Source organism: Protomyctophum parallelum, assembly GCF_964188405.1.
Source record: "Protomyctophum parallelum genome assembly, chromosome: 7".
Classification (NCBI taxonomy): domain Eukaryota; kingdom Metazoa; phylum Chordata; class Actinopteri; order Myctophiformes; family Myctophidae; genus Protomyctophum; species Protomyctophum parallelum.
In genome coordinates, this window is record NC_139705.1 from 2976018 (window position 1) to 3001295 (window position 25278).

The window sequence follows — 25278 nt, forward strand, 5'->3', positions numbered from 1 at the left end:
GTGCTGGTACCTTCAGCAGTGAATATGAGGTGACAGGGTGTGTGTGGTGGTACCTTCAGCAGTGTGAATATGAGGTGACAGGGTGTGTGTGGTGGTACCTTCAGCAGTGTGAATATGAGGTGACAGGGTGTGTGCTGGTACCTTCAGCAGTGAATATGAGGTGACAGGGTGTGTGTGGTGGTACCTTCAGCAGTGTGAATATGAGGTGACAGGGTGTGTGCTGGTACCTTCAGCAGTGTGAATATGAGGTGACAGGGTGTGTGTGCTGGTACCTTCAGCAGTGAATATGAGGTGACAGGGTGTGTGTGCTGGTACCTTCAGCAGTGAATATGAGGTGACAGGGTGTGTGTGCTGGTACCTTCAGCAGTGAATATGAGGTGACAGGGTGTGTGTGGTGGTACCTTCAGCAGTGAATATGAGGTGACAGGGTGTGTGTGCTGGTACCTTCAGCAGTGAATATGAGGTGACAGGGTGTGTGTGCTGGTACCTTCAGCAGTGAATATGAGGTGACAGGGTGTGTGTGGTGGTATCTTCAGCAGTGAATATGAGGTGACAGGGTGTGTGTGCTGGTACCTTCAGCAGTGAATATGAGGTGACAGGGTGTGTGTGGTGGTACCTTCAGCAGTGAATAAGAGGTGACAGGGTGTGTGCTGGTACCTTCAGCAGTGTGAATATGAGGTGACAGGGTGTGTGTGGTGGTACCTTCAGCAGTGAATATGAGGTGACAGGGTGTGTGCTGGTATCTTCAGCAGTGAATATGAGGTGACAGGGTGTGTGCTGGTACCTTCAGCAGTGTGAATATGAGGTGACAGGGTGTGTGTGGTGGTATCTTCAGCAGTGAATATGAGGTGACAGGGTGTGTGTGGTGGTACCTTCAGCAGTGAATATGAGGTGACAGGGTGTGTGTGGTGGTATCTTCAGCAGTGTGAATATGAGGTGACAGGGTGTGTGCTGGTACCTTCAGCAGTGAATATGAGGTGACAGGGTGTGTGTGGTGGTACCTTCAGCAGTGAATATGAGGTGACAGGGTGTGTGTGGTGGTACCTTCAGCAGTGAATATGAGGTGACAGGGTGTGTGTGGTGGTACCTTCAGCAGTGTGAATATGAGGTGACAGGGTGTGTGTGGTGGTACCTTCAGCAGTGAATATGAGGTGACAGGGTGTGTGTGCTGGTACCTTCAGCAGTGAATATGAGGTGACAGGGTGTGTGTGCTGGTACCTTCAGCAGTGAATAAGAGGTGACAGGGTGTGTGTGGTGGTATCTTCAGCAGTGTGAATATGAGGTGACAGGGTGTGTGTGGTGGTACCTTCAGCAGTGAATATGAGGTGACAGGGTGTGTGTGGTGGTATCTTCAGCAGTGAATATGAGGTGACAGGGTGTGTGTGGTGGTACCTTCAGCAGTGAATATGAGGTGACAGGGTGTGTGTGGTGGTATCTTCAGCAGTGAATAAGAGGTGACAGGGTGTGTGTGGTGGTACCTTCAGCAGTGAATATGAGGTGACAGGGTGTGTGTGTGCTGGTACCTTCAGCAGTGGGGCTTGGGGCAGACTGCAGGGAAGGTTGTAGAGCTGCCGGACGAACGAACGCAGCTCCTCCACGGTGAGCAGACTGTGGGAGGATTTCCCTGTCCCGCACCGCCGGTACCTAAAGAAAACAACATAAAACACATGGGTTAATACTTAATACCCATCTCACACCGGTACCTAAAAGTCATCATCGTTTAAACACTGGGAAAAAGTGGCTAAAGTTTAAAATAGTGGCTAAAAGTGGTTAAAAGCTATAAAGTGCCACAGATGCGTTCCAGGTCTTCATGGGTTAATCCATTTAGGCCTGACGTCGGGAAAAAAATTAACGTTTTAAAATATATTTCTTTCTGAAAAACCCCATGTTTCTATATCAGTGGTTCTCAATATTTGATGTCAAGGACCACAAAAATGATATGCCGCCGACCCCCATCTGAAAATATGTTGTTCCAGGGACCCCCCCAGAAGCAAAGATTTGAGTTAAAAACTGAAAGTCTGAAAGAATATATATATTCAAAGATTTCAGGCACATTTTCACGATTTTTCAAAAATAGCAGACGTACAAGCTCGTAGCGCGCCACTCGGTAGATCTGCTCGGTAGCTTGTATAGATCTGCTATTTTTCTACAGCTAAAGCATAACATAATGCTTAAAACACCAAAAGGGGTTCCCGCCCCGAAAATGGATTAAGACCCGCATTAATTTCTACTTGCAAAAAGAATATTTCAACCTTACTACTACTTTGTACTACTAGGACTAAGACTACAAAAATAAAAAAATATGTTAAAAAAAATAAAAATAAAAAAAGTTTGATGAAAAATGTATAATAATTAATAATATAATAAATTCATAATTTACATTTGGGGGATGTCTTTCACAATGATGAATAAAACATGTTCTAGACATTCTAATTCTAAAAAAACATATATTACAATTATTTTACTTACTTTTATTAGGGTTAAAGGTCAAAAGTCATAGGTTAAAAAATGTTCAAAATTCCAGAAGAGTCCAGAAACTTTTAATTTGTGTGAATTTCAGCCTCTGTGGGGGGGGGTATTTATATGCAAATATCATGACCAATGGAATTGGAATGGCATTGCAATGAAATTAATTAATTAATTAAAATATAAATTGTTGCTACAAAGCAACGCTGGGTCTTAAGAGAGGAAATTCACACTGCCATCTGCAGTACCCGGTCTACAAATACAGTAACATATACAGTACATTATACAGTATACCTGGTCTGCCGCTTGCCGTTGAGCAGCTGCTGCGCCACGGAGGAGCACTTCTCGCCGTCCTGCGTGACGAGACGCAGCCGCCGCAGCAGGTCGCTGTTGGGGAACAGCTTGGACTCCGATTCGCCGAGGAGCGACCGGAACGTGGCCAGACCTGAGACCAGAGAGACGTCATCGTAAGGGTAAAGTATTCATAACACAGTTAAACCCGTTCTGACCTGAGATCAGATTCTAAAAAAAAAATGTCGACTTCTACACCCTGACAGTTTTGTGAAAAAGCTATGTTTCTATGTCAGTGGTTCTTCGATTTTTTTCAAAAATCTGTAGATCTGCTATTTTTCCAATGGCTAAAGCATAACATAATGCTAACACCAAAAGGGGTTCCCGCCCCAGAATGGGTTAAAAAGGAAAGAAATGATGAAATATGAATTAGAAGGTTAGATATAAGTGTTCTTGTGTTCCCTCTGTGTTGTTTTGTTTGTTCTCTTGTTGAGCGCTATATGTTCTTTTGTCTTTGTTGTTTTTCCTTTCTTTTTTTATTTGATGTAATCATGGTGATATAAAATGTCATGGTTGGTAGCAGCATCAATTAGATGTTGTTTTTTTTAATGATTGGGGCAGGTATAAATAAGATTTATCTTCTTCCTGCTCCTTTTCTTTTCTGCTATGGAATATGTAAAACGAATAAGTACAAAGTAAAATGAATATAATCATGTAAAACCATAACTGAAATGAAATAAATAAATGTGAAACATTGTGAGTTTGCAGATCTGCTATTTTCAGTGCGCAACACAACAGAGTATGAATCAGGCTGTCCAAATCGAGAGTAAAGCTGAGTTCACACACTACAACATCAACGATATATATTGAAGTAAGTATATGTTGAAGTATGCTGCCACACTATAGAGCGTCGCAGTCCCGCCCCCTTTCCTGACGACGCCAGGCCCAGGAAATAGTTTCCAATGCATTTCCCCCATAGACATTTCAAAAGGTATTTATTTAAAGACCTTCTAAGCGTCGTACGAAGCCAACTCTTGTCGTGACAAATCATGACAACAAACACAATATCTTGGACCAAACAAATAATTACAAAGAAGAAAAACAACAAAAAAAGTGTTTAAACCTGCCGTTTTCTTCTACTTTCTAACTATTTGTTCAGCCCGAAAAATTGTGTTTGTTGTCAAGAGTTGGCTTTGTCCAGCGGCGTAAACGTCTTCAAATAAATACTTTCTGAAAAGTCTATGAGGAAAATGAACGGGGGATTTCTTTTCCGGGTCTCTCGAGGAGTGGGGGCGGGACTGCGACGCTCTATAGACAGTTTCCGACAGCTCGGCTATGAATGGCGGACCTTTCTTCTTGTCCAGTTTGGCGTCCAGGGCGGCGGTGACCCGCGACGCCCACTGGTCGTAGAGCTCCGCCCTCCGTTTGACCGCCGTCATCATGGGGTAGAGGTCGTCCAGTGTGTGTCTGTAACTGGGACAGAGAGCACACGAGAGACATGACAGTCTGAAGAAACATAAGGTCCGCAAGCACTGGGTCGGGGACCTGCAAGGTCCAATTTGTATGAAGGCCGCTCACGGCCGAGACGTTGTGTCTTATTTATGGTGTATTGAATAAAAAGCAAACACCTTGGAGCAAACCTGTGTGCGGACTGTCTCCTCTCTTCACTGTACTTACCTTAGTCCAGCACCAGACAGGAACTGGATGTGCGCTAGCCACCTACCAATTTGTATGGGTCCCTTTATTTCTTTGTTTCCTGTCCATTTTGTTTTTAATTGGTATTATTTCAAGAGGAAGTGAGGACGCTGGCGTCGACTGTTCGCCACTTCACCTCCCAATGTATGAATGAATGAACCGTTGTAAAGCGCTTTGAGTAGGCACGTAGTGCATAGAAAAGGGCTATAAAAATGCAATTCATTATAAGACCTTTTAAAAAAAAAATATTTCCAAAAATGTTCGGGAATTCAAAATGAATTCAGTGTTAGGTGGTCCATCTATGGGTCATAACAAGTGTTACTACTGGTCTAGGGCAGTGGCTCCCAAACTTTCTCATCTCAAGGACCCCCAAATTGACACCAATTAGCCCCGCAGACCCCCGTTTGAAAAGATATTCCAGGGACAAGAGAAGATCTATACTGCTCTATCAGTGATTTTTAACCCGTTTAATTTCAAGGACCCCTCAGTTTGACATGCATTAGTCTACGGACCCCCCATTTAATGGCATTTTTTTATCTCTGGGACCCCCGATTTATATTGTAAAATCAATGCTAATGTAACTCAGAGAGTGTACATTTGTACACTCTCTGAGTTACAGACCCATAAGGGTCCATTTGGTTCCGAATGATCATTTAGCTGGGTTCCCCCCGCTGGAACTCCCTCAAGTACCCCTGGGCGTCCCCGGACCACACTTTGGGAACCACTGGTCCAGGGGGACATAAACGGGCTGTATTTTGCGTGTCTTAAGTACCAGGTCTTATTCCCCAACTTGTGGTCAATGCTCTTTGGCCACTCGGAATAGCCAAATGTCATTGATCACGCCTCCGGGTCTTTAGTTTACTCAAGTTAGGGAATAAGACCTGGTACTTAAAGACACGCAAAATACAGCCCAACAGGGGGACATAAGTCTTACTTCAGCGTCAGGCGGTCTATAGGGGGACATAACAGGTCTATAGGGGGACATAACAGGTCTATAGGGGGACATAACAGGTCTATAGGGGGACATAACAGGTCTTACTTCAGCGTCAGGCGGTCTATAGGGGGACATAACAGGTCTATAGGGGGACATAACAGGTCTATAGGGGGACATAACAGGTCTATAGGGTGACATAACAGGTCTATAGGGGGACATAACAGGTCTATAGGGGGACATAACAGGTCTTACTTCAGCGTCAGGCGGTCTATAGGGGGACATAACAGGTCTATAGGGGGACATAACAGGTCTTACTTCAGCGTCAGGCGGTCTATAGGGGGACATAACAGGTCTTACTTCAGCGTCAGGCGGTCTATAGGGGGACATAACAGGTCTTACTTCAGCGTCAGGCGGTCTATAGGGGGACATAACAGGTCTTACTTCAGCGTCAGGCGGTCTATAGGGGGACATAAGTCTTACTTCAGCGTCAGGCGGTCTATAGGGGGACATAAGTCTTACTTCAGCGTCAGGCGGTCTATAGGGGGACATAAGTCTTACTTCAGCGTCAGGCGGTCTATAGGGGGACATAAGTCTTACTTCAGCGTCAGGCGGTCTATAGGGGGACATAACAGGTCTATAGGGGGACATAACAGGTCTTACTTCAGCGTCAGGCGGTCTATAGGGGGACATAACAGGTCTATAGGGGGACATAACAGGTCTTACTTCAGCGTCAGGCGGTCTATAGGGGGACATAAGTCTTACTTCAGCGTCAGGCGGTCCAGGGGACAGTCACACAGGTCTATAGGGGGACATAAGTCTTACTTCAGCGTCAGGCGGTCTATAGGGGGACATAAGTCTTACTTCAGCGTCAGGCGGTCCAGGGGACAGTCACACAGGTCTATAGGGGACATAAGTCTTACTTCAGCGTCAGGCGGTCTAGGGGGACATAACAGGTCTATAGGGGGACATAACAGGTCTATAGGGGGACATAACAGGTCTATAGGGGGACATAACAGGTCTATAGGGGACATAAGTCTTACTTCAGCGTCAGGCGGTCCAGCGGACAGTCACACAGGTCCTGTACGTGGTGCAGACACACCAGGACCCCCGGGCTGCAGGGACAGGTGACGGCCGACAGGTAGCAGGTGGTGCGACACTTGGCGCACTGCCTCTCGTCGTCCTGCAGGTGGTCGTAGCGCGCTTCCTTGCACTGCAGCACCCCCTGGTGGAGCAAACGCAAACACGGCACTCTGAAGGTTGTGTGTGTTTTTGTTTTTTTTTAACAGTGGTTTGTGGTGAACACATGTGGTTACAATTCAATAATCAAAGATTGATCCAAAAACCCTGAGTCCATGTGAAAGGCTTTAGTTTTAGTCTAGTTTTACTCGAATAGATATCATAAGACAAAATGTACAGTTGATTTTGTCAACAAAATGTTTTGGCGGGCCTTGACGGAATGGTTGATTTTACACTTGGTTGCATGCTGAAAAACACATTGTGAGCTTAAGTTATAGAGCTGCTATTTTCAGACGCAACCAAAGACAAAAATGACTCTTCTCCCATTAGTCCCTCCCTAACATTTAGTCTCGTTTTTATGTGTCGACGAAATTGTCAATACATTTAGTCTTTCGTTTTATTCATCATAGCTTAGTTTTGATTGTGTTCGCTCTTGTCCGACAGGATCACACTACATCTCTCTCTCTCTCTCTGTGTGTGCCTGTAATACATATCTACTTACACCCATTCTCATCCCTCGTTTTATTCTTTGCGACAGTTGGAATCAAGCCCCGCTCAGGATAAGCAACATAAATGCCCCCTCCCCGCCTCACGAGCACACAGACTCACATTCCCCTCCGCTCTGTATCGCACGACGTGTCCACACATACACAGAATTGTGCGCACACAGACTTGCGTGCACAGACTACACATAGACTTGCATGCACACAGAGGCGCGCGAACACAGACTGCACATGCTTTTGAGCAACTTAATGCAAGTGGATGGGAGGAGAACTCGGGTGTCTTCTCTATCCATATGTACTCTAAGGCGCACACAGACTCGCGCGCAGCTAGCAGAACCGGACGGCCACCTCCACCCCACCAGTGTTGTTTTTGGCAGCAAATTTCTATTTTAGTTTTAGTCATAGTCTCTTGAATAGATTTCACTTAGTTTTAGTCACATTTAGTCACCTGGAATGTTCTAGTGTTTAGTCTAGTTTTTAGTCGACTAAATGTCATACGATTTTAGTCGACTAAATCTACAGTTGATTTAGTCGACTAAAATGTGTTTTGACAGGCCTTGATGACGTTGTAATAACATATTTTACACTTTGGTTGCATGCTGAAAATAGCAATTATACAATCTCACAACGCGTCGCGCTGCGACGCGTTGTGAGATTGTATATCTGCTATTTTCAGCATGCAACCCAGCATAAAACTGGATCTCTTTGTCCACTGGTCCCTTTCTAACATTTCAGTCTAGTTTTTATTTGTTGACGAAATTGCCAGTATATTTAGTCTCAGTTTTAGTCATCATAGATTCGTTTTTATTTAGTTTTAGTCAGTGAAAAAAAGGTAGTTGACGGACATTTTTCGTCTTTTAGTTTTAGTCGACGAAAACAACACTGCAGCCCCACGCAGACACCTTGGCATTACATGAGCGAGCGAAGCCGCCGGAGACGTGTCCGTCCCCCCCTCACCATCTTCCTGACTCTGTCCCTGGCGTCCTTCTCGTCTCGGATCATGAGGGCCATGTCCCGGTGGACGGCCGACGCCACCACCACGTCCAACGTGGCCGCCTTGGACGCCATGTTGACCACCATCTCGTCGTGGGAGAAGACGTTGTAGCGATGCAGCGTGCGGTAGTGGTCCACGCACTGACGGCCCAGAGGCATCTGTGTGGAAGCACGGAAAGTCAGAAACCCGTTACACTTTAACACATTCTGACCCGAGATCAGATTCACACGAGGTTTTCCCACTGGACACACACACTGGTCTGATTAACCCATTCTGACCCGAGATCAGATTCACACGAGGTTTCCCACTGGACACACACACACTGGTCTTATTAACCCATTCTGACCCGAGATCAGATTCTAGAAAATGTCAGTCGCTCTTCGATTTTTTTCAAAAACAGCAGACCTACAAGCTCGTATCGCGCCACTCGATGGCACGATATGAGCTTGTGGATCTGCTATTTTTCAATAGCTAAAGCGTAACATGACGCCGACACCAAAATGGGTTCCCCGTTCAGAATGGGTTAAAGTATCCAAAAGTTAAATAAATACAACACATGTTGTAAAGGGAAAAGGCTGAGAATCAGTGATCAGTAATAAGGACGGACGGTTAACGAAACAGACCCAGTCCACGGTGCAGAAGTTGACGGCCTCGGCGAAGTTGAAGCCCTGGTTGAATCCACTGTGATAGGCCCTGGGGAAGGTCACCACGAACTCCCCGGCACACTGGTTGGTTCTGTAGATCTGCACAGGGAACACGGGCAGTGATGAGACTACAACTAACCCATTCTGACCGGAGATCAGATTCATACGAGGTTTCCGCCGGACACACACTGGTCTGATGAACCCATTCTGAAGCGAGATCAGATTCTAAAAATGTCAGTCGCTCTTCGATTTTTCAAAAATAGCAGACCTACAAGCTCGTATCGTGCCACTCGGTGGCGCGATATGAGCTTGTAGATCTGCTATTTTTCAATAGATAAAGCATAACATGATGCCGACACCAAAATGGGTGCCCGGTCAGAATGGGTTAAATACAAAAACTATGCTATGGAGACTATAAGGGGCTCCGTCTTGCGCCACCCGGCCTTATCCCTTTATCCCTAAACTTATTTGCCTTTTTTTTTTACTATTTTGAAAAACGTTTTCAAATAGTTCAACTTTCTCCAATCTCCATCGAGACATTGTGAGCTTGTAGATTGGCTATTTGAACTATTTTAAAAGGTTTTTTTTAAATAGTAAAACATGGCAAATTAGTTTATGGATAAGGGTTAAGGGGTGGCGCAAGATATAGCCCTAAGACTAAATATATATTGATCCGGTAGAGCTAAAAGGTTTCTCCACTCTGGAAATAGCAGCTTGTGAGCTTGTAAATCTGCTATTTTCAGCATGCATGCAAGTGTGAAATCAGTCACTGCGACGCCATCAATCAAGGCAAGCCAAAACACATTTTCTCAACTGTAGATCTAGTCAACCAGATTAAATATTATGATATTTAATTTACTAAAGCTAGACTAAAACCTTTCAGATGGCTGAAAATATGGCTAAACTAAATATTATTTTTGTAAAAAATTAACACATTTAAACAGTCACAACTGACAGATGGAGAAAAAATAATACATGTGAAGAAAAATCATTTCATTTTCACTAAACACCGCCTGTCAGTGCACGGGGATCAAACCAGCGGCCATTTGAGACACAGGCGGGCCAATGTGCCATCCTGGAGAAATGTTAACCACGCCGGCCTTACATTCAAGTACATCTGCAAGCTCACCAGCGTGTTGTGAGATAGAAAATCGGCTATTTTTACTAATGCTTATGCCTATATAAAGCGTCGCAGTCCCGCCCCCTCGAGAGAGAGACCCGGAATCTTACCGGGACTCCGTAAGACATCAGCGTGTTGGGGTTCATGATGGTGACCAGCTGGTGCAGCAGGTCCGGCTGCGAGTCAAACAGCTCCGGGGCCAGTTTCTTCATCACCGCCTCCAGCTGCTCCGCAGCGAAACCAGGAGCTCCGTACCACGTTTTAGGTTCACCCCTGGGAGTCAGACAGACAGACACAGGGAATGAGCTCAAAACACATCAAAGACATCTCTATTTAGTATTTTCCAAATGTTCAATCGAGCCAAAATTATTATTTTGAATGACAAATAGCCCGTCGTCAAGCAGCCTCTTCTATTCCGGTGGCTCTCAAACATTTTCATGTCAAGAGGACCCCCAAATTTGCTGACGGTATATTTGTCCACAGACCCCCCCCCCCCCCATCTGAAATTGTAATTTGTGCCTCTCTACAAGTAACCTCGCGTCACCCGACTTTCCACCTCGCCAGGAAAAGCCTGGTCTGTGTTCCTAAATCGCCCGTGTGATGCGGTCTAGGCATGGTTTAGACCGGATGATGATAAAAAATAAGAAATTCAAATAAAACTCTGTCACTCTGTTTTGGTCCCCCCCCCCTCCCATAGAGTTATGGTCCCCCCCTGTTTGTTTTTAGGCTTGCCGGTCGCTACGAGTTGGAATAAAAGAAGGATACAGCAAACTAACTATTCAGTACTTGATGTAAGATATCATCCGCTCCCGACCAGATAAACCCTAAACCTTTTGTCACTGACCAAATCTAAACAAAAATACAAATAAAAACTAAACTGTGATGACTAAAACTAAGACAAAACAAATTGACAATTTCGCCGGCAGATTAAAAACTACACTAAAGTGTCAGGGAGGGACTAGTGGAGAAGAGACCCAGTAGAACTAAAAGACAAGTAATTTCTTAATTTTTTTTAATGTCTGGTTGTGCCTGGGTGATGCGCGCTTTGAAAATAGCGGATATACAAGCTTGTAGATTGGCTATTTTCAGCATGCAACCAAATGTACGATCTGCTATCATGACTCCTTCAAGGCCCGGCATTGAGGTGCTAGGCTTACGGCTGTCAACGATTACAAATTTAGCTTGGCAATTAATTTCTCACACAAATAATTGCAATTAACGATTTAATTGTGTTTTTGGCATTGAGCATTGGAAAATATGAATACATTTTCAATTTATCTTTAGCGTTTAGGCTTTGTAATGGGCAGATATAGGACAAATAACTTTAGATAATCTAATATCTTTATACTTCATACTGAAAAGTGGGAATAGCCGATTTTGTGACAGGTGTGCGGCACCAGTGCAGGTAGTTGATGGAGTAGCTCCAGTGGTCATGTAATAATTGGTGACAGGTGCGCAGTGGCGTGCACAGACATTTAGAGGGGCAGGTGCTCAAGTGAAAAAAGGACACCTTGTGCAGTGCGTGGAACCGGCCGGTTGCCTTAATAGTGTGAGATTTATAGATTTTGGGGCCTAAATAATATATTAGAAGCTTTTTATCAAGAATTGATCAATGTCACAATGGTCCACATACTGTACACTGTACAAAAAATGCTTTTTTTTCTCAAAAGGGCACATTGACAAAAGGGCAGGGGGTGCTCTAGCACCCCCTAGTATCTATCTGTGCACGCCACTGCAGGTGCGTTACCAGTGCAGGTAGTTGATGGAGTAGCTCCAGTGGTCATGTAATAATTGGTGACAGGTGCGTTACCAGTGCAGGTAGTTGATGGAGTAGCTCCAGTGGTCCTCGATGTGCCAGCAGAAGGACGAGAAGCACATGCCCACGTAGAGCCAGGGCAGCGTCATGCCGCAGATGTCCGCCGTCACGTGCGTCAGCACCGACGGCTCCATCATGGCCATGTTGTTCAGGTTCCACCCGCAGTTCAGGTATTTCTGGAACAGAGCAACACAGGAAGCTATATCGTGATCCATTATAGGCCTATGTTATACTTTAGCTATTGAAAAATAGCCTCATCATAGCAACATATTTTCAGAAGGGGGGACGGCGGCATATTACATATAATTGTTGGGGTCCTTGACATGAAATATTGAGAACCACTGATATAGAAACATGAGGTTTTTCAGGGGAATAAAATTTATTTTAAAAAGACATCGACGTCAGGCCAACAATGGGTCAGAGGACAACTTTTTCCAATCACGGTTCATGTTTTATGTTGTTATTAGAGAAACTATTAACCCATTTTAGGCGGGAACCCATTTTGGTGTTAGCATCATGTCGTGCTTTATCTATTTAAAAATAGCAGATCTACAAGCTCATAGCGCGCCACCGAGTGGCGCGCTACGAGCTTGTAGGTCTGCTGTTTTTGAAAAATCGAAGAACGACTGTGACATTTTTAGAATCTGATCTCAGGTCAGACTGGGTTAATCAGACCAGTGTGTGTCCGGCGGAAAACCTCGTATGAATCTGATCTAAGGTCAGAATGGATTAAAAAGGGTATCTTTGAAAAACAAAGAAAAGGTCCCGCACACTGTCAGACACTTGCCAAAAAAATGTCGCTCTTCATTAGGTCGACATTTCGGTCGCTCTTAGACAATCAGACAATTGACTATTGTCTGTCCAGCTGGTGAAGGTCTACGCGACCGAAACTAATACCACTTTGGAGATATTAGTCTGGAACTTCGAGTGGCCATGCAGCACAGCACACACACACACACACACACACACACACACACACACACACACACACACACACACACACACACAGATGTTGGCATTGTTACCTCGTCTGCCGGCGAGACCTTGAACCTCCCGTTGGGGATGGGGAAGCCGCTCCCAAACTCCTTGGAGGCGATGTCTGCTCCGTACTCCACCGTCACGTCCTCCTCGATGGCGCCCACCAGGCGCCAAAACTCCTTCTCTACCAGCTCCGTGGGCACCATCTGAAGAAATAACACACACACACACAAACGTCCATTTAGATCAGCGGTGCCCAGAGTTTTTAGCCCGCGACCCAAATGAGAAATTAGGTTTTTTGCCTAGTGAAAATAGCAGATCTACAAGTTCCCATTGCACCGATTCGGGCCGCATCGGGGTCACTACTTCTTAAACATTTGTTTTTCATGGAATTTCTTAAGATTTTTTTCCTTTATTTATTCATGAAATTACTTTGAAAAAAAAAAAACTTTGAATTTGTTCTTCATCCATGGTTCTTTTTTTTTATGGTTTTGGATTTTTTACTTTTATTTTATAATATGAATTAGCCCATTCTGAACGGGCACCCATTTTGGTGTCGGCATCATCTCGTGCTTTAGCTATTGAAAAATAGCAGATCTACAAGCTCGTATCGCGCCACCGAGTGGCGCGATACGAGCTTGTAGGTCTGCTATTTTTGAAAAAAATCGAAGAGCGACTGACATTTTTTTGAATCTGATCTCAGGTCAGAATGGGTCAATCAGACCAGTGTGTGTCCAGTGGAAACCTTTCCACGAATCTGATCTCAGGTCAGAATGGGTTAAAAACAAAATGTAGGAAACAAAAATAAATAAAGGGACACATGAAATGTTGATCCACACGACCAGTGGTTTAGATTTTTAGACGATACCATCTGCCCTCCAGATCCATTCTGACCTGAGATCAGATTCAAAAAATGTCTATTACATCCTGACAGTTTCATTATTAACCCATTCTGACCTGTGATCAGATTCTAAAAGTGTCTTCGATTTTTCAAAAAATAGCAGACCTACAAGCTCGTATCGCGCCAATCGGTGGCGCGATATGAGCTTGTAGATCTGCTATTTTTCAATAGCTAAAGCATGACGTGATTGCCGACGCCAAAATGGGTGCCCGGTCAGAATGGGTTATGCTTCGGACACTTACGTGGACGGGCATGTTGAAGTAGTCCGACTTGAACGCGTCGGCCATTTGCCCGAACGCGCGCAGGGAGTAGTCCCTGTAAGCCTGCTCGAAGCCAAACGCCTCCTGGGGTTTGCAGCATTCCTGCTCGACAAAAGAGGAAAGACGAAAAAAACACAATGTTGCATTATGGTTGCGGCGGGGGCCAAAAGAAATTCAACTTTTAATATTTTCTGATGAATAATTAAATGCCATACGTGGTCGTTTCGTGCAAAACTTGTGACAATAGCCCCGACAACTGTGAGCTTGCCTTGTAGACAAACAAATTGAGTCGCTTTCAAAGCAAAATTAGTCTATGGATTTTATATGAATATTCAAGTATTAACCTAATTTGGGCGGGAACCCCTGTTGGCGTTAGCATTATGTTATGCTTTAGCTATTGAAAAACAACAGATCCATAAGCTCCATAAGGAGAAAACTGTCATTTTCAAACAGACATTTTTAGAACCTGATCTCAGGTCAAAATGGGTTAATCAATTATTGTATTGAATAATAATTACATTTGAACACAGGTCTTTTTTTTCTTTTTAAATAGATGGTTTTAATAGCTTGAATTTATATAGCGGTTATATAGTGGTTTTGGACATATACAAGGTGGAAACCTGGTATGTAGTATACATATCTCTGAGCAGCTCACCACGGTGTCACAATATAATATACCTACTGTATATAATGTCCCGTCACAATATAAACTGTGGGGTGTCGCTAGGCAACCACCCATGAGCATAGTAGTAGCCCAGACAGCCAGTGGGGAGGAGGCGGAACGCAGCCAGGGAGAACACGCCTATACTCTGCCTCGTCATTGAGCAGACGTACTACCCCGCCTACCTATTGGCTCAAGTGTATACGCGCTATACGCCACTACTACTGAGAGGGACAGTTCGGCGGTGAGCGACACCGTCCTCACCCATCCTCTCACACCAGGCATATCCATATTAATATGAGCGTCATTATTAAAAGTCTGTATTTCTCCTCCTCTATAGGTAACCCGCCGCCCCGGACGAATCTATAGCGACGAGAGAGAGAGAGAGAGAGAGAGAGAGTTCCACTTCCCAGGGGGGAATATTGACAAACAGGGAAAGAAGTATACCTGTCAAACCCGGGGACATTCCGAGTGAGATTTATATTAGGGCGCACTGAGCCCCAGTTAGGGGAAAAAAGGACCCTAACTGACCGCCCAATCTTCCCGTGCGACCGACGGCAGAGGAGAGACGGAGTTCTGTCGTTTGAAGACTCTTGAGTTTGTATTTAACCCATTCCGACCGGGCACCCATTTTGGTGTCGGCATCATGTTATGCTTTAGCTATTTAAAAATAGCAGATCTACAAGCTCATATCGCGCCACCGAGTGGCGCGATACGAGCTTGTAGGTCTGCTATTTTTGAAAAATCGAAGAGCGACTGACATTTTTAGAATCTGATCTCAGGTCAGAATGGGTTCATCAGACCCAGTGTTTGTCCAGTGGAAACCTCGTATGAATCTGATCTCAGGTCAGAATGGGTTAATGCCGCGCGCCTGAAGCACACTTATCATAATAACACGGCCGTGGTGGCCCACTCTGATCCTGCCTTGTGTGTTGGGTGTCCCTCAGTGCTCACAAAACACAAAGTCTCTCTTCTCTCTCTGCGAGCGACTCCACACAAATAACCCATTCTGACCTGAGATCAGATTCATATGAGGTTTCCACTGGACACACACTGGTCTGATGAACCCATTCTGACCTGAGATCAGATTCTAAAAATGTCAGTCGTTCTTCGATTTTTCAAAAAAATAGCAGACCTACAAGCTCGTATCGCGCCACTCGGTGGCGCGATATGAGCTTGTAGATCTGCTATTTTTAAATAGCTAAAGCATAACATGATGCTGACACCAAAATGGGTGCCCGGACAGAATGGGATAAACAGTTCCCTCTCGCTCGCACGCTCGCTCTCTCATTCTGTTTGGTGGTGTTTTCAGTGGAAATGCTGCAGCCTTCTAGCTGCACCGTCAGTGGCATAAATTAAATAGGCTTTATATCAAAAGGGACCCACATGCGGGACTCGGAACTCGGAATTCTATGCGTTACTTTGGCCTATACTCTCGTCCTCCAGACTCGTTTTGCATCAGGGTCCTCCATTTTCAATTCATCAGAACTCATTCAAATCAGAGAACACTACCTCGCCTGCACAACATTGAACACTTGATGTAATGACGTAGAGGAAAGCCTATTTGTTGTCATTTTAGTTGGTATTAATTACCTAACCAATCATTTTTTTGTCAGGAGAGCCATCTGCGAGTTTCCCCAAAACAATATTTATCACCAGCCAGACACTTAGTGGTTTAGGACCTAAACCACTAACCACAATTAAACCACAATTGGTGACAGGTGCGTTACCAGTGCAGGTAGTTGACGGAGTAGCTCCAGTGGTTATGTAATAATTGGTTGTTTTTTAATTAATACCAATTAAAAAACAACCTAAAACTTTAGGTTGTTTACCTGAGTCAGACATTTGGGACACCTCCAGTCCCCTTTGGGCACGTCGTGGAGGGGTTTGTTTACGTGAGTCAGACATTTGGGACACCTCCAGTGTTTCAGAGGTTGTTTACCTGAGTCAGACATTTGGGACACCTCCAGTGTTTCAGAGGTTGTTTACCTGAGTCAGACATTTGGGACACCTCCAGTCCCCTTTGGGCACGTCGTGGAGCGGGGGCAGGAGGCAGAAGGTGTGGTAGCTGTCGTCGCAGCCGTCGCACAGCAACAGGCGGTCCTCGTCGGCGCCGCTGACGCACGCCAGACACACCACCAGGTCCACCTGGGGAAGAGAGGAACATAGTATCCCCACGTCATCATGAAGGGCTCTGAAACCCGCAGCTTCAACACATGGCTCTGGCCGTTTCTCCTTTTGGGAGGGGGGGGGGGATGTCAAATAGCAGATGAAATGGCTGAAAATATAGCCGATCCTATAATATACAACTGTGAGATGTTCTAGAGCGGGCTGTTTTCGGGGGCCAAGAGATTTGGTGTAGGGGGGGGGGGGGGGGGGGGGGGGCGACTTACTTGCAGATTGGTACTTACAGGGCTCAGAGGAATTGGAGGGATGCTCTTCTTGTAGCGGGACTTGTTTTTGTCTGCTTCAATCACAGGCTCGATTATTTGACTCTCCACCGGCTCCTGTTTCACTGTGACAGGGATCTCTTTCTCTGCAAAAAATAAAGAAAGAAAATAAAGAAAAACAGGAGAAATTGGCTTAACATAAACAAGGACAAAGCTTTTCAGAATAAAAATCCGACATGCAGAAAAACTATCGTCTAACGCAGTGGTTCTCAAAGTGGGGTCCTCGGATGGGTTCCAGCGGGGGGTCCCCAGCAAAATGTGGTCGCAATTAATGTTCTGACACTTTGACTCCTGAACACGACGACGTACACGCGTTCATTGACTGTTAATGTCATGTTTCCATTGTTTAATCCACGTTTTTAATACGTTTTTAAGGGGTTTCCATCCGACAGAGTGGGATAAGTGACGTGTTTTGATGACATCATCGCTAAAAACATCAATCGCGCTGGCGTGCAAAGGGTTCTGGGAAATTGAGTTCCCAATGCAATACAATGGCGGCGGTGCCGAGCAGCGCGCGGCGCATTCCTCCTCCGCTCTGTTGCTGTGATAGCCACAATATCTTTCAACACTATACGACAAGCGATTACACCGCTTTAACCCATTTTGGACTGAGGTCGATTAAAAAAAGGTCTTCTACATTTTTCTGAAAAACCCATGTTTCTATGTCAGTGGTGCTCAACCTTTTTCATGTCAAAGGACCCCCAGAATTACCTCTATTGGGCCACGGAGCCCCATCTCAAAATATGTTGTTCCAGGGACCCCCCCCCCCCAGAAGCCAATATTTTAGTTAAAAATGTTCGCTCTGAAATATATATTCAAAGATTTACACCACATTTTCACGGCTTTTCCAAAAAATAGCAGACCTACAAGCTCGTAGCGCGCCACTCTGTGGCGCGCTATGAGCTTGTAGATCTGCTATTTTTCAATAGCTAAAGTATAACGTGACGCTTAGAACACTAAAAGGGGTTCCCGCCCCAGAATGGATTAAAGTGGCTTTTCATGACAAAGCAACGATCAAGTCGGCGCAGTGGCTCTTCAGAGGTTAGTGCAGGGAGATCTGGAACACGATTGTTTAATCACGGCATTAAAACATTGTTAACGACATCAAATTAGAGTGTTAAAGAATTGGAAAATGTTTTCCAATTTTTTCCAAAAAAAACCCCCAAAACATCCACATTTTATTTGTTTTGGGGTTTTTTTTTGGTACAAAACCTTTTCAGATGGTGTTCTGTTGCTGTTTGAGAACCACTTGTCTAAACTTGATTTTTCATTTCATTTTCATTTTATTTCACACATTTCGTGTATCACAGTACAAATCATAATAGATAACAATTCATTTGTCTTTCATAATTCATTTGTCTTTCATACTTATCCGATGACGAGAAGGAGCAGGAAGAGGAATAAATTCTTATAAATACCTGCCCCCTTTTCACTTAAAAGTTAGTTTTTACTTTAATGATTGGCGCATCAAATTTGAGGCCTCAATATTTTTCATTCCGTTGAAACAAAACAGGAGATTTTACATGACTTTAATCAACATTTATACATACACTTCTCATGAACATTTCAATGAACGGGGGTGTCCGTCTTGTGTGTCCAAAACGGTTACGTTTCAAGACTCAAAACGGCAAACGTAGATCTACAAGCTCAAAACGTGTCGAGCTTGTAGATCTGCTACTTTTGATGCTTTCGTGTGACGCAGTAGCATGATCACGTAGTAGGGAGTTAACCCATTCTGGGCAGGAACCCCCTTTGGTGTTATAGCATTACGTTATGCTTTAGCTATTGAAAAATAGCAGACCTACAAGCTCATAGCGCGCCACCGAGTGGCGCGCTACGAGCTTGTAGGTCTGCTATTTTAGAAAAATAGAGATAAGAGGTTCTGACCTGGTTCTGTCTTGGCGACCAGCGAGCCCATCCTTCTCCTCAGGTTGGGTCTGCTCTCTCCAGACTCGCCTCCCTCCGTCTTCACACAGACGGACTGCAAGGGGAAAACAATAATATAATTTAATATAATATAATATAATATAATATAATAGCCTATTATATTATATTATTATATATTAAAATATCAAAAGTAATGGTAGCCATTGTGCAGAATGTCCCATTTCATACGTTTTCAAATGTGTACAAATATTTTGAAAATGGCAGATCTACAAGCTCACAACGCGTGCGACGCATTTGGCTAAATCCTTTTTTCCCCCCAGCATCTGCTACGTGTTGTGATCTTGTAGCTCGGCTATTTTCTGCAGTATAAAGACGGCCATTGCAGCATTGCAACTGTAGATTTAGTCGATCTCACGACGAAAACTAAATTGAACTTTATTCAGAGACGTCGACGGCTAAAACTAAAACTGAATTTGCGCCGTCAAAATGAACACCGGTGGCCTGGGGCCGTGGCTCAGCGGTCCAGGCACCGTGGCTGGTAATCCAGTCTGGCGGTGTGGCCGCGGGTTCGACTCCCAATCCCGACGGCCTTTACTGCATGTCTTCCCCCCACATTTCCTGTCAGCCTACTGTCTGTCCCTCCATAAAAGAAATATATAAAATAAAGGCGAAAGCCACAAAGAAAACATTTAACCCATTCTGAACGGGAACCCATTTTGGTGTTAGCATCATGTTATGCTATAGCTATTGAAAAAATAGCAGATCTACAAGCTCATATCGCGCCACCGAGTGGCGCGATACGAGCTTGTAGGTCTGCCATTTTTTGAAAAATCGAAGAACGACTGACATTTTTTTAGAATCTGATCTCAGGTCAGAATGGGTTGATCAGACCAGTGTGTGTCCAGTGGAAACCTCGTATGAATCTGATCTCAGGTCAGAATGGGTTAAAATGAACACCGGCGTGTAAACGGACGGACAGGGGGGGGGGGGGGGGGGGGGCGAAAGCAACATCAACTATAGATTCTCGTGATGAACGTTTTAATCACCTCAGATTTGAGGCGCTTGCCTCTGCGAGCGCTCGGAGACACGGGCGGAGGGGGGACAGGGTATCTCTGCTGCACCGGTGGAGGGTGGTCGACGTGAGCTTTAGACTCCTTCATGTCAGGACTGTACCGAGCGCTGGGAGACAGCGGAGACATGGGCGGAGGGGGGGCATGGTATCTCTGCTGCACCGGTGGAGGGTGGTCGACGTGAGCTTTAGACTCCTTCATGTCAGGACTGTTCGTCGTCACTTCCTCTGGCCGACGCTCCGATTTCTGCACACCGCCGCCCTGCTGGTCGGAAACAGGAACACGCGGCAACCAGCGTTATATCGCCAGTGGTACTCAACATTTTTAAGTGGTGCAAACCACTTCTACATCCAGCTTACAATGTCCGTGTGCCTGTTTGTGTGTGTGTATGTACCCATGAGCATATGTCCGTGTGCCTGTTTGTGTGTGTGTATGTACGCATGAGCATATGTCCGTGTGCCTGTTTGTGTGTGTGTATGTACCCATGAGCATATGTCCGTGTGCCTGTTTGTGTGTGTGTATGTACGCATGAGCATATGTCCGTGTGCCTGTTTGTGTGTGTGTATGTACCCATGAGCATATGTCCGTGTGCCTGTTTGTACCCATGAGCATATGTCCGTGTGCCTGTTTGTGTGTGTGTATGTACGCATGAGCATATGTCCGTGTGCCTGTTTGTGTGTGTGTGTACCCATGAGCATGAGTGGTGTGCGCATGCGTGAAATTGGAACGAGAGAAGTATGTGACATGGCTGCCACCTGCTGGACGCAAACGATACAGAGAAAAATTGGAATGATACAGAGAAGAAATTGGAATGATACAAATTGGAACGATACAGAGAACCAATAGATGGGAGTTGCACCACTTGGTTCACACTGGTGTGATTTTTTACTGAAGTTTAAAGTATCAATGCCGCTATTTATTTTTAATTAATTCCACAGTTTTTGTGTGCCGTTTAATGTAATTGTTCTAATGAAATCCTGGGCGCTATACACTCTCTCCCCCTGCCAAGCTGGGGAGAGCAACGGACTAGACCTCATGCTTCCTTCAATGCATGAGGAGTCCGAGCCACTTCTTATCACAAGGGGGGGGGGGGGGGGGGGGGGGTTCCCCGGTTGGATGTAGCGTGTGGAAGGAACACATTATTCCAATCACCAATCAGTTCCTTTCCTTCACCTTTAGCAACACTGCAATATAGAAACTGCTCTGTTGCAAGTAAAATAGGTCGAGAATTCAAGATGTAACTTAAGCCTCTGGTCTGCGTAAAGAAGTACAGAAGTAGCCAAGTGGTTAGTTAGTTATTTCAGCCGCCATGAGGAAACACAAACCATTTAATGCAGCACAGAGATGTGCCGTAGGGGGGGAGCAAGAAGTGGTTAATATTACACGTGCATTGTGTTAATAAACAGACCCTCATGGTCTCCTTATAGCAGTGACACCAACATACCTCTTCGTGCTCAAGATCAGCCTCCAAACCCATCAGTTTGGAAGCCGTGTCTGGTGCCTGAGGCATAGGAGAGAACTTTGGGTTGGCACAAAACCACTTTTTTGACCTTCCGTCGGGCTCACACACACTTTGTAATCAATACACACAAAGATGATATTGTTCGTACGTCGTATAATGTTATCTGCGCGACAAAAATCAATCCAGGCTTGAGTCGAACTTGTATAATATATTCGGGGATCATGTAGCTCATGAGCGTGTGTGTGTGTGTGTGTGTGTGTGTGTGTGTGTGGGGGGGGGGTCTATTTTGTTTTTTTATTTTTGTCCAGTCTCCCCTCGTCCATTCCAAGGTGTTTTGGAGAATTATATTCATCCAACTTCCATGATCAAAGCACTCACCGGCAGTGTTGTTTTTGGCAGCAAATTTAGATTTTAGTTTTAGTCTCTTGAATAGTATTCATTTAGTTTTTAGTCACATTTTAGTCACCTGGAATGTCTTGGCTAGTCTAGTTTTAGTCGACTAAATCTACAGTTGATTTAGTCGAACAAAATGTATTTTGGCGGGCCTTGAGGCCGTCGTAATGACCGTTTTTTTTTCCACTTGCTGAAAATAGCTGATCAATAGCTGATCTACAAGCTCACAACGCGTCGACGCGCTGCGACGCGTTGTGAGCTTGTAGATCTGCTATTTTCAGCAAGCAACTAATTGTCAAATTACTTATACTGTCCACTAGTCCCTTCCTAACATTTTCGTCTAGTTTTTATTTGCCGGCGAAATTGTCAATATATTTAGTCTTAGTTTTAGTCATCGTAGCTCAGTTTTCATTTAGTTTCCATTTAGTTTTCGTCAGTGGAAAAAGGTAGTCGACGAACATGTTTTGCCTTAGTTTTAGTCGACGAAAACAACACTGCTCACCGGGCTTTTTCCCAACTGTTCAAAAGCGATATAATGAGAGTTCGATGCTTTCTAATTAGAAATCTTTTCCGCCAGTATTTCCATACCCCATTTGCGCATTTCACTTTTTGAATACAACCCAAAAGTCCACCCCCTGCAAAGGAGTTTTTGCGCAAGAGCCCTGAAATGCGCAAAAACACGGCTTAATGATTACTGAGGCCTGGGGTATTTTTAAAAAGGCACCTTTTTACTCCTCCTTTGCGTGTCTTCACAATCATCATGATCATAAAATAATCTCGGTCAACTGACCATCGCGGGACGGGAAATTGACATTTTGTGAGTGGATAATTCCTTTAATGAATCTCTATCTCTATCTCTTTAATTGTACAGTATGTCGAGATGTTATCTTATCGATAACCAACATTGATAGGATCGTCGCCAAAAATAGCCAAGGTCGCATTGTAAAATAATGACATTTTTGCACCAGAATGGGGATGATATAGGGTCGAAATTGGGACCTTGAGCAAGACTCTGAACCCCTAATTGCTCCTGATGTGCTGGTTGGTGGTACCTTGCATGGTTCCCACCGCCATCGGTGTATGACTGTGTGTGTGAATGGGTGAATGTAATGCACAATCTATGTTAAAGGGATAGTTCAGATTTTTTGAACTTAAGTTGTATGAAATACTTGCCATTAATATAGTGGTTGCAACTGTATTAATTGATTGCCAGAGTCCTGTGGTGGGAGTTCTGCTCTGGTTTTAGTGAATATTAAGTAGTTCCGGTCATTTTGTGGGGGGCACTGGGGCCACACAGTAAAAGTAAATTTATCCACAAAACGAACGTAATTTGTATTGGTGACCTTTAAAAAAAATATTAGCATGACTTTCGTTGAACTTTGACCCCTCTATCACATGGAACTATTTTTTGGGCGTAGTGATATGGACACAAAAAACATAGTTCTGTGTGATAGAGTGGTAAAAAAAGAACGAAAGTTGCACTAATATTTTAGAAATAGGTCAACAATACAAATGACGTTAGTTTTGTCGATTCATTTATTTTTACTGCGTGGCCCCCAGCACCCCCCACAAAATGACCGGAACTACTTGATATTTCACCAAAACCAGAGCAGAACTCCCACCACGGGACTCGGGCAATCAATTAATACAGTTGCAACCACTATATTAATGGCAAGTATTTCATACAACTTAAGTTGAAAAAATCTGAACTAACCCTTTAAGCGCCTTGGATAAAAGGCGCTATATATATAAATGCACCATTTACCATAATATATTTATAACTCACCAGGAGAGTGGTTCCACTCTGGAACAGGCTGTAGGGGTACAGGACCTTCTGGTAATGGGCGCGCAGGTGCGAGCCAATGGCCTTGCCCGGAGCGAAGCCCATCTGGATCGCGATTCTGGTCCATCGCCTCTCGTGGCACACCAGCTCAAACCCGCCCTCCTCCGCCACCAGCTGCCACAGCCAACAACAACGTTCAACTTTAAAACCCATTCTGACCTGAGATCAGATTCTAAAAAAATGTCTTCTACACATCCTGACAGTTTTCTGAAAAAGCTATGTTTCCGTGTCAGTCGTTCTTCGATTTTTCAAAAATAGCAGACCTACAAGCTCGTAGCGCGCCACTCGGTGGCGCGCTACGAGCTTGTAGATCTGCTATTTTTCAATAGCTAAACTATAGCATAATGCTAACAACAAAATGGGTTAATGGGGCAGGGATCTTCAACAGGGGGTTCTAGCAACCCTATTCTTTTTTTTTTTTTTTTTTTTTTTTTTTTTTTTTGCGGCTTACGCCTTTTATTGTTTTTTTAAGGGACAGATAGTAGGCTGACAGGAAACGGGAGAGAGATGGGGGGATGACATGCGGTAAAGGCCGTGTCGGGTTCGGGAGTCGAACCCGCGGCACACCGCGACTGGATCACCAGTCCGGTGCCCAGACCGTTACGCTACGGCCTGGGCCAAGCAACCCTATTCTAAGGAGAACTTTTGCAGTTCTACAAGGCTGAGCTTGTAGATCGGCTATTATCTGTGAAATATATGAAAAGGTTCAATCTGCAAATTAATTCTAATTAATTCTATACAATATTGTGGTGGTGGGGGGGGGGTCACGTCATCTCGATTTACAGTAAGGTAAACACAGAAATAGTAATCTAGGATGAAATTCTAGATGGGGAAAAATAGGTTGGGCAGACTTTTTTACAAATAGAAAATTCAAACAATTTTCAAAAGATTTCATACAAAAAAATGTCATAACACATTTTAAAGGAGAATTCCATACTAGGAGGCTTTCTTACCTTTATTTGTAGTCGTTACGTCCCCACCAAAGAGGTCCAGGTGTTATTTTGTGCAAAAGCGCATTATTGGCTATTCCCCCTACCATAAGCCCTCAATGATTTGCATTGAATTGCATTGAATTGAATGGGGCTATGGGGTGTTGTGCTAATTCGCTTATTTCCATCGCTCAAAAATCTTTTTTTTTAATACATATATATCCTCTCTTCATAATGTAAATAGTATCCCAAGCGGCACACTTTACTACTTATTTCCATGGAAATAAGTGAATTAGCACAAAAACCCAACCGCCATTGAGGGCTTATATACTGTATGGGGAAATAGCCAATAATGCACTTTTGCACAAAATAACACCTGGACCTCTTTGGTGGGGACGTAACAACTACGAATGAAAGGTAAGAAAGCCTTCTAGTATGGAATTCTCCTTGAAGTAGTGAAGAATAGGTTATCTATTATCTACAAGCGTTGTTGTGAGCTACCGAGTATGTACTGACCTTATGTAGTTTATACAGATCCAAATACTGACCTTATGTAGTTTATACAGATCCAAATACTGACCTTATGTAGCTTATACAGATCCAAATACTGACCTTATGTAGTTTATACAGATCCAAATACTGACCTTATGTAGCTTATACAGATCCAAATACTGACCTTATGTAGCTTATACTGATCCAAATACTGACCTTATGTAGCTTATACTGATCCAAATACTGACCTTAT

The 25278-nt window shown here is 44.3% G+C and overlaps 1 protein-coding gene across 1 annotated transcript in view; it reads right to left on the minus strand.

Annotated features, from left to right (window-relative positions):
• Positions 1 to 25278, minus strand: part of kdm5bb (lysine demethylase 5Bb) — a gene marked incomplete at its 3' end in the record, with an annotated part of 50065 nt that overhangs the window by 17348 nt on the left and 7439 nt on the right. Inside the window, exons 4-19 of the mRNA XM_083769563.1 lie at positions 23548 to 23718; positions 21351 to 21407; positions 19883 to 20170; positions 18837 to 18930; positions 16911 to 17035; positions 16489 to 16647; positions 13821 to 13940; positions 12725 to 12883; positions 11694 to 11875; positions 9994 to 10156; positions 8743 to 8862; positions 8083 to 8277; positions 6427 to 6608; positions 4106 to 4230; positions 2761 to 2911; positions 1524 to 1644 (exon numbers count right to left, since the gene is read on the minus strand). Of these exons, the coding sequence (XP_083625689.1) occupies positions 1524 to 1644; positions 2761 to 2911; positions 4106 to 4230; positions 6427 to 6608; positions 8083 to 8277; positions 8743 to 8862; positions 9994 to 10156; positions 11694 to 11875; positions 12725 to 12883; positions 13821 to 13940; positions 16489 to 16647; positions 16911 to 17035; positions 18837 to 18930; positions 19883 to 20170; positions 21351 to 21407; positions 23548 to 23718 (2412 nt within the window). The remainder of the gene's footprint in view (positions 1 to 1523; positions 1645 to 2760; positions 2912 to 4105; positions 4231 to 6426; positions 6609 to 8082; positions 8278 to 8742; positions 8863 to 9993; positions 10157 to 11693; positions 11876 to 12724; positions 12884 to 13820; positions 13941 to 16488; positions 16648 to 16910; positions 17036 to 18836; positions 18931 to 19882; positions 20171 to 21350; positions 21408 to 23547; positions 23719 to 25278) is intronic.